The sequence below is a fragment of the Medicago sativa genome, chromosome 5 (assembly GCF_051527215.1).
Source record: "Medicago sativa cultivar Bolivia chromosome 5, Bolivia_mono, whole genome shotgun sequence".
NCBI lineage: Eukaryota > Viridiplantae > Streptophyta > Magnoliopsida > Fabales > Fabaceae > Medicago > Medicago sativa.
The window spans coordinates 7335146-7344856 of NC_140753.1; the positions used below are offsets into that span (position 1 = coordinate 7335146).

The window sequence follows — 9711 nt, forward strand, 5'->3', positions numbered from 1 at the left end:
GTAACTGACCCACGTTTTTCCATTTTTGCATGGATTGGAAAAGACAATACATGCTCTTAGAGTCAAAATGTTGAATTATATAGTACTTTGTCTTGACTATATATTTCTCATTGCAAAGTATACACGAACATAAATGAGAAAGCCAAATGGTAGTACTGGTTTAGTAATGGCAATGCCAGTTCAAAGATCCGAAGAGAAGACTTTATGCATGCACGAGTAGACAATAGGATCCATAATCGTCTTCCTCGATTGCATTCAACTTAAATGAATTTTAATGTTGATGAGACCACTATAACTTCTATAGTTGAATTACTCACTCAAGAGACAAAATCTGCATGATGGCCTATACATAGAAAACCATATATTCAAATTCAAGGTCATGGATAACTGCATGCGCAAAAGGAAATATTCGATCGAATAAAAAAATGTGTACTACTTTCCTTTTTGTCTAAATTACAGTATATTGTATACAGAATTAAAGACAACCAACTAATTAAATTTTGACTTAGCAATGCTACTTTTAAGTTTTTTTTTCTTTCCTAAAAGTATAACTTTTGCACTACGTCATTCGGCCATGGTTTTTTTTTCCTTTCTTCAAAGCAAGAATAATAATTTTATGATAGAATTAAGGCAAACACGATGACATTTTCATGTCAATTGCTCAACTCTCTTTTGCAAGGGGGTAAGCGTGTGATTATAACGGTACTAGACTAAATAAGGGAATTTGAATCCATTTTCACTTTAGGATAGAAGTAGACTTCAAAATATAAGTATATGACATTATAACCCATTGGGTTGGCCTAGTGGTATTAGCTTGGAACCTGGGAGTGTGCTCCTTCTCAAAGTCTCAGGTTCGATTCTCTCTGGTGCCAATTTGAGGGGTTAGTTTAATTTCTTCAAAAAAAAAAAAGTATATGACATTATTTACATCTCTCAAACTAATATTTCTTCCAAGAGAATGATGAAGAAAGGCTAGTTGAACCTATTGAAGATGAAGTTGTGCATAAGAAATGTTCAATTGGAATAGTGCAATTTTGACATCCGGTGTCAGAATGATTATAATTATACCTTTTCGAAAAGGAAATTGGTCCTCAGGTAAAACTCATCAGTTCGCCATGACATATGGGCTTTTTAAGTCATCCGAGTTCGTCTGAAACCCGAAAATTAGTTTTTATTATTTCAGCTCAATTTTAATAATTGTCTGTTTTATTGTCTGTTTCGATATTTGGTCAATTAGGGTTTCCTTATTATTTAAACTTCAGTTGTAGCCAAAGACACATATTTTACCTTATAAAGTTAACATACAAAATTTTCATATTCGTTTAGAAGAATATTAGTTTCAGCGATGTAAATAATGTCGGATACTTAATTACATTCAGAAGTCTACTCTTAAACTGAAAACAAATTCAAATTCTCAGGATCTAAGTATGTCTTCTAATATCTTTGAATTCTTTTTTTTTGGTTACAATATCTTTGAATTCTTTAAGTTTATGAAATTTAAGTTAAAAAAAAAAAATTGTTTCTTCGCATTTTAATTTCAAGTCTTTAAATTTTTAAACATCTTTGTTCTAATGTCATTTATAGCTTCAAGAATTTTATGTTTAGTACAATTTTAATTTTTGTCATTTTAAAGTTTTTTTAAATACAAGTCTGTTTACAATTCACTATGTTATTAAATTTAAAAAATTATTATGTGCATAATAATTTACGGAAATTTATAATTTTAATTAGTTTATAAATGATAACATCAGTTTATGCACATAATATTCAAAATCTTAATGGGCGCTCTAGTTAGTAGTGTGAAGTTTTTTGTTCAAATACAAAATAAAACATCATTAAGGTAGTACGTGTGTTTCATGCTGAAGTAACACTTTTTCGTAAAAAGAAAACAAAAATGCTGTAGTAACTTTGTAAACCTTATTTTTTTTTTTTTTTTTTGTAAACCTTATTAAGGTAAGTGGAAGGCTTTTAACATGATGACAACATAAATTGTGACACTTGTCAAAAAAAAAAAACATAAATTGTGACAGAGACAGAGGTTAATCAAATTGTGATTGTTTAGTGATCATTTGTTTTTACAGGTTGTTGTGTCATAAATGTACTATATTATCTTGCTGCGCTCATGTCTGGTTTTTGTTACTTATTATTTTATATGGAAAAACATTATATTGTTGGTGCTGCTTGGTGCTCGCATATCTTGTGCCTTAGGCTCTTATGAAATAAATATACTTTTTAATTTTATAGAAAATAATAGGAGCATATATAAGAAAGAAGACATAATCCACGTGAAGACGCAGAGAAATAAATAAGACCAGAGAACAGAAAAACAGTGCAGTTTTTATGAAGAAAGTCTAAATGTAATGTGATAAAAGAAAGATGTAATGTATTTTTTTTTTCTCAAGCAAAGTGGTAAATGCCACTAAAATTTATATACACAATTATAAGGTTCTGAATTCGAACTCGAATGAAAAATTTTAATTTAATAATATCGATATTATTCGTTGAGTTAGAGCCTATAAAAAGTTAATAGATATTGTCAAGTTTCAACTTGTCTTTCGTGGAAGTTGAACATGCATGCCTCAAGATAAGTATCACAACTTATTGACTCCCATTGTCAATTGAGCTTCAAAATTACTCCATCTGTTTCATTATAATAGTCTTTTTGAATGGTGTAGATTGTTAAGAAAATAATTAGTTGAATTGATTTGAATGGTAAAATTAATATAATTTACTGTAACACTCTTATTAATTGTAACTATTAGAGTAGTTAAATTGGATGAAAATTAATAAATAAGGATATATTAATAAAAAATAATTAATTTCACAATAATACTATAAAGTGATAATTATTTTAAAAGATAAAAAAAAATGTTAAAGTGATAATTAAAATGAGACAAAGGAGTTAAAATAACTTGAGATGAAAGACATTTCAAATGGGCACATGAGACAGAGGAAATATTTCAGTGTGGCCAAAATAAAGACAATTATGTAATTGATCAATCATTCATTCATGGAGAAATTTCTACATCGTAATGGTGTCTATGCTACAGACCTATGGGGCCCATTACTAGGGTACTAAAATTTCTTGTATGGCATATGGGTGAAAGGGGCATAATTATATGTGGCAAAGAGCCATGTTCAAGTGACCCTTCTTGTCTCCATCAACAAAAGAAAGGGCTTGTCTTGCAAGTTGTTGGCTAGCTCTCCTTCCATGAGAGACTCTTCGACGTGCTAGTTGAAATGTTCAATACTCTTTCTAATCACAGATAAAATAAGAAAATTACGGTGAATAAGAAAGTTAGTAAATTGTAACTAATTTTCTAAATTTCATGTAAAACACAAGTTAAATTTACTAAAGTACTATCTTTGTTGATATTTAAAAGAAAAATTCATTCAACTATCTGCATTAAAAGTTTTTGAATTAAATTAAGTGTAAATTAGAAATACTAACATTAAACCATTTAAATTTAGTTAACTTTAGCTTATAATTATGATCAAGATTTGATGTAATTTTTTTGTTTATATATATTAGGGACCGGGGAGTAGTTAACATTTCCTTCATTATTTATTACAAGAACCTCCAGTAAAAATATCGGATATTAAAAAAAAACGATAGCTTAATAAATTTGTCTAAAATATGAATTATATGTACATATTTATCAATGTAATTATTACTATCATGAGAGAGGGGGAGAGAGAGTCTATTTATATTTTTCAATGCTAAATTAAATAAGAGCATTTTGTAAAAAGAATTATCAATGAATATGAAAAATGTTATTGTAAATAGGAAAAGATAGAGAAATGACGGAGGAAAACCATTATATAATTCAAAGGAGGAATGATATCTATACAACTTTTTTTTTATAACTTTTTGGACTTTCTTTTCTTTTGTGAGAAAAATAGTAAAGAAAAAAAGAATGAGAGAGAGTAAAAACATAATATAAATATAACAGAGAGTGTTGTCTTAAAAATTCTCACACAATAATCGTATAAATATAATTTCTCAATTCAAATTGTGCAGGTGTTTTATGTTCCATAGCTTGCGCTTCATCATGTGAAACCCACGTGTCACTAATGCCACGTAGTCAAAATTGTCATCTTGCATGTCAAGTTGTAAAATGATGAAACAAATTCCTAACTATAGCTAAAGGTGGCAAAACAGATCTTGTCCGTCGGACCGATTTGTTCAACTCGCTATTTTTGACGGATTGGATTGAAGTTTTGAACTCTTCAATTCTAGTTGGTCCACCACATCTAACTCTAAAAAATGGTACAAATGGAATGAGAGACCCATTTAGCTCGCTTTATCTAGGGTTGATTTATTCATTTGGAGCGGACTAACCCAACTTAAATTCTTAGGCCGATAATCGAGTTCATTTGTTGAAAGCATAAATTTCTCCATCAAAAGAGTGACATGTAAATATAGAACCCACTTAAATCATCCAAATAGAAAGCTCTATTGTGGGTGTTGTTATATGTGTTTTCAATTCGCAAGTGTTCATCATACCCTCAATTCAACCAGCTTTTTGCTTATGTTAATTTCTCGAAAACTGACTTGACTCATCTAAAAGTTGCTTAATTCTGAGAGTTCAAGTGATTCGTGGAGAGAGCCATTAGCCAGTACCTATACTCGTTATCCTTTTTAAACGAAACAAACTTTATGAGAGACTTTGATATGATTATCAGAAAGTTTAACAAAGCCAATTGTTTACTCCGTACATTACAACTTTGCTTTTTGGTTGTTTACCACTTTGCTTTTTTTTTTTTCTTTTTCTTTTTTTAGTTGAAAACACCTCTTGCACGATTTGAGCCTGCATACGCACTTAGTGACGAATTTAAAAAGGTCCTTCAAGTTTAAATTTCAACAATTAAGTCATATTTAATGGACTTATATTTAAGTAAACTTTACCTAACTTGGTCATAAATATTTAATATTTAATGGCAATGTTCAAAGATATCTTTTAATTAATTTTTAGGGGCTTTTAAATGATTTTTATAAAGTCACATTAAATATATAAAAATAAAACCCATTACAGCCAAAAGCAATAATCTCCAACTAATTCATTAGTGGTTGACTCAAAGAGGACTTTATTATTTCAATAGAGTTGTTAATTATGTTAATTATAGAAATTTCTTCAGTTTAAGAATATTTTATATTGTTGGTCAAAATAGTCTATGATGAGAACTAATTAAAACATGCCCAAAAAATACTTAAAAAATGACTAACTTAACAAATGTTTTTTTTGAATAGAACTTAACAAACATTTAAAAAAATTATAATCAATTAATACTTTTTACTTTTTCAAACATCATAGTTAGAGAATTGAAAACAAATTTAGGTTAGTGGAGACAAACCAGGCACAAATCAAGATATAATTGAATTTACATATAGCTTTAAAATTGCATAACTTCAGACTTAAAACACAAATCAAAACATGAAATGTGAACAGAAACTAGTTTAAGTCTTAAACAAAGTTTTTGTATGTGCTACCTAAGAGAAAACCACGTCCATATTTGGTATTAATTATTTGCAAATCATAGGAGAAAAAGACCTAAATGTTGACTTTATCCTCCGACAAACAACTACGTGTTTTGCTATATACTCATTGGCCTTGAAAACTGTTATTGGATTTGAATCAGTGGAAAATAATCCATAACAAAGTCGGTAAAATACAATCGCCAGCGTCGGTGGTGTAAGCCGCGGCGTGTGGCCGCTTATCTCGCCGGCGCTCTTCTTTATGTACATACAGTACGTAAGCAATAATCATGTTCACACCATTGCCATTAGTTAGTAATTATTGTTTCAACAACATTACTATAAATAAATAAAATAAAATTTAGCACGATTTATTTGCAAGTAGTATATCACTATATTGCATCTCTTTGGGACAAATAAATTATTCCCCCCTTCACTTGTCACGTTTTATAAGCACGTTATCCCATTAAGAAGAGTATGTTGGTATATTTAATATGTATATTTTATGTATAGATGTATTTAAAATATTCTTTTGTATATGTATTAGTATATCATCTTGTGATATTATTACATGTTTATTTGGAAGGAAAAAAAAAAAGAGTGGAGATACAAAGATTGCTGGGTGTGATAACGGTATTTTTTTGAACAGACTAAAATGATGTATATATATATTCACAAGAGATCCCCCGCACAAGGAGTGCAAAGGAAAGATCAAACAAAAGTTTTTACAAAGTCAAAGCTGCCCAACAACGGGATGTAACCAAAAAAGAAAAAGAAAGCTAACAGATACCCATACAACTAAGTGGGTGTTTCCACCATTCGTGGTAGCTATAAGAGAAAACAACCTGTTTAGATTTTAACCACAAAAAAGAATTAAGCTTAACCTTCTCTAAAAGCACATCAACACTTAGTGTTACATTATTGAAGACACGGTTGTTTCTTTCTTTCCAAATCACCCAAACCGATGCAAACCAAATAAGCCGAAGATAAAGGTAAGAGAAACTAGGCAAACCAGCCTGATGAGTAAACTGCACAAAATGATGACGTAAATCTCCATGAAGAACCGAAGAAATACCTAACCAATGCAACACATGTGACCAAAGGGAGCCGTAAGTGGTGCACCCTAAAAACAAATGAGTAACCGTTTCCAATTCCCCACAACCTGTATTATCATGTCACCCTCACCAAAAACAAAAAATAAAAATAAAATAAATGTTTCTAATAAATTAAAATATAATTTATATATTTAGTTAGTTAATATGGACCTCTAAAAAATAGTCGAACAATGAACATGTACCTTTAGTAAAAAAAAATAATAATATTAAAATCTATCAAATATAGGAGGATCCATTGTTGAATCGGGTTGATATTGGACAATCCCAAGTTTAAGAACAATAATTTTTATCAACAAGATGCTTGTAAAAAGGACATAGGGAAGTATAAACCACAATTATCTTTAGGGTGGTATTCGATGATTATATACCGCAAATAATGTTTCATCCATCACATTCACACCAAGAATTTTTTTCATGCAACATAATTTAAAGTTTGATCCATATATAAAACATATCATAATATCCAACAACTCACACTTCACATCCAAATAGACAGAGTGTGTTTTAATTTCTTATCTCTACAATTTCACCATTACAAATAAAATAAAATAAAAAGTGGGATTCTAACTCCTCCAAAAAATATTCGACCGGGGAGTAAAAAACAATAAACCAGAGTTAATAGTAATACATAATTATGCATGCATACATAGGCTCTATCAAGCTTCATAGTTCACACCATAACCAAGCTATCGTTCTTCTTGTTCATGATGATCACGAGAAGATAGCCGAAAAACCCAATTGGAAATAGATTTCTTCGTAAAACTTCTAGAAGCTTGGGTACTTCTAGTCTTCTTATTATTACTGCACCCTTCACCATTAATGGAGTTTGCAACAAAGTCCTTTAACCTTTTCATAGCTAAGTTTAATGTATCTTCTGACATGTTAGCAAAACAAACACGAAACCACCCAGGTTCGGTGCAATGACATGAAGCACCAGGTGAAATGTTCAACCGAACATCGAATAATATCTTCTTCCATAGTTCCATTTCAGCTTCAAATGTATTTGAATTAAGAAGGTGTCTCATATCAACCCAGCAAAACAAACCAGCATTATTTGTTTTGAGACAACTAATACCTGCTTTTTGTAATCCATTAACAAGCATTTTTTGTCTTTTTTTAAGCCTCTTTTGATTCTCAAAAATGTAGTTTTTTGTGAATTTTTTGTCACCTAGCATAGATGAGAGGAGATATTGAGTTTGTGATGAAACCAAACCAAAGCTCGACATTTTCGTTGCAGCTGCAACGACCATGTCGTTTTCAGAATAGATAGCGCCTACACGGAAACCTGGCAAACCCAAGTCTTTGGAGAGACTATAAACGACATGAACTCTTTCCGAGATGTCAGCGTCAAAATCCTTAAGATCATTTCTTTCCTTAAGGATTTCCATGACACTGATGAAACTCGGAGAGGTAAAAACTGTCCCTGAGTAAATTTCGTCGCTTATTAAATGCATGTCTTTGTTGTCTTTGATGAAGTCAACGAGAAGGTTTAATTCACTCTTTGACATTGTAGTGCCTAGTGGATTTGATGGATTTGTGACTAAGACACCTTTGACTTTAAGGTTCTTGTTCTTTGCTTCTTCATAAGCTTGTTGCAAAGCCGATTCTGTGATTTGGAAGTTATTTGAGCTTGTGCATTGTATTGGCACTATCTCGACCCCAGTTCTCCATTTTAAGTCTCTATCAAATCTGCATATAAAAATATTGGCAATTTAATGAGTTTTTATCAATTATATAAAGTTTTATTTTTATTTTTATAATTAACGAAAAAAATTTAGTAGAAAAAACTATCACATGCATGCAAAATAGTATATATATGAAAATAAATTACTACGTACCCTGGGTAATAAGGAGTGGGAAGGAGAAAAGCTTCTCCTTGTTCAGCAAGGCAAAACATGAGTGTCTCATTTGCAGAAGTGGCACCAGCAGTTAGAACAATGTGGTTTGGATCAAAAGTGACTTTGTTTCCTCGAATCTCAGCCATGAAATCTACCAATGCTTTCTTGAAAGAAGGTAGACCATGGTAGTCTTGGAAGAGAGCAAGCTCTCTAAATATTGATTTTCCATCACGTTTGAATCCAGCTACATCTGGGTTCTTAGCTAGCCATGACTCCAATAGATCAAAAGACAGCTGCAAATAATGACAAAAATCTTGTTAGCCCACAACCTTAATTATTTAGACATTATATGATGGCTTGGTCTAGTTAGATTGTGACACAAAAACACACAATGAATTAGTTTTGTTTTTTCTATAGTTTTGTCTTTCTTAATTAAGATTTTTTTTGGTCCCTAAAAATTATGTGATGAGCTACAACACAAGAACTTCTTAGGAGATAAACCATATCAATACTAGACTTGTTCAAACACGTTTAATTATGAAGTTTTGATGTGATCGGATACATTAATGTGTAGTTTAATTGTGAATGATATTTAAGCACACTAAATAAAAATATGGTTGGTGGGATTATTAATATGAATTAAAAATATAGTTAACCTGATTCTCTGCAAGGCCCATTTGAATAATTCCCTTGGGGTTTTGAACTTCATCATAAGGGTTTTTCTCATATTCTTGCCACCCTAGGAAATATGAAGAATCTTGGCCATGAGAGTTGCATGTGGCTTTTGTAGATAGCAACTTCATTTTTTTCTTTTATGTGGTAGGGGATTACTAAGAGTAGGAAATGAAAAATTAAAAGAAAGAATGTATGAGAGGGACTAGACTATAGAGAGAGATACTTGATCTTTGGACTAAAATGTTAGAAGATGGATGGATTGGTGTATGATGTTGTAGTGAGGCAAGTATTTATATATGCAAAATCAATCACATACCCAAAGGTTACCACGTGATGCTGAAAATAACACTTTTGACCAAAGTAATAGTCTCACTCTCATTGCCAACGCGGAAAGATAAAGTGATATATATGGTGGAAAGTTGCAAAACCCTTATGAATGAATGTGTTAATGTTTTGTATTTTACGCACTATACCCACCGTCCCATACAATTCACGCAAAATATACACACTCCCTAATATTGCTCTTAGCTTATAAAATATCATTTATGTGTCATCCACTGGCTACACTATTCCATCTTAATCTTAACACAAAAATTATGTGTTACTC

General features: G+C 31.0%; 1 protein-coding gene across 1 annotated transcript; it reads right to left on the reverse strand.

The window, feature by feature from the left end:
- Positions 1-7053: 7053 nt before the first annotated feature.
- LOC146919614 (1-aminocyclopropane-1-carboxylate synthase 3-like) lies at positions 7054-9481 on the reverse strand. The gene is made up of 3 exons (XM_085713032.1): positions 9086-9481; positions 8430-8722; positions 7054-8280 (listed from the first exon to the last, which is right to left on the reverse strand). The coding sequence occupies exons 1-3, from the start codon at positions 9230-9232 to the stop codon at positions 7278-7280; spliced, it is 1443 nt and encodes a 480-aa protein (XP_085569158.1). The 5' UTR covers positions 9233-9481; the 3' UTR covers positions 7054-7277.
- Between the last annotated feature and the right edge of the window lie 230 nt (positions 9482-9711).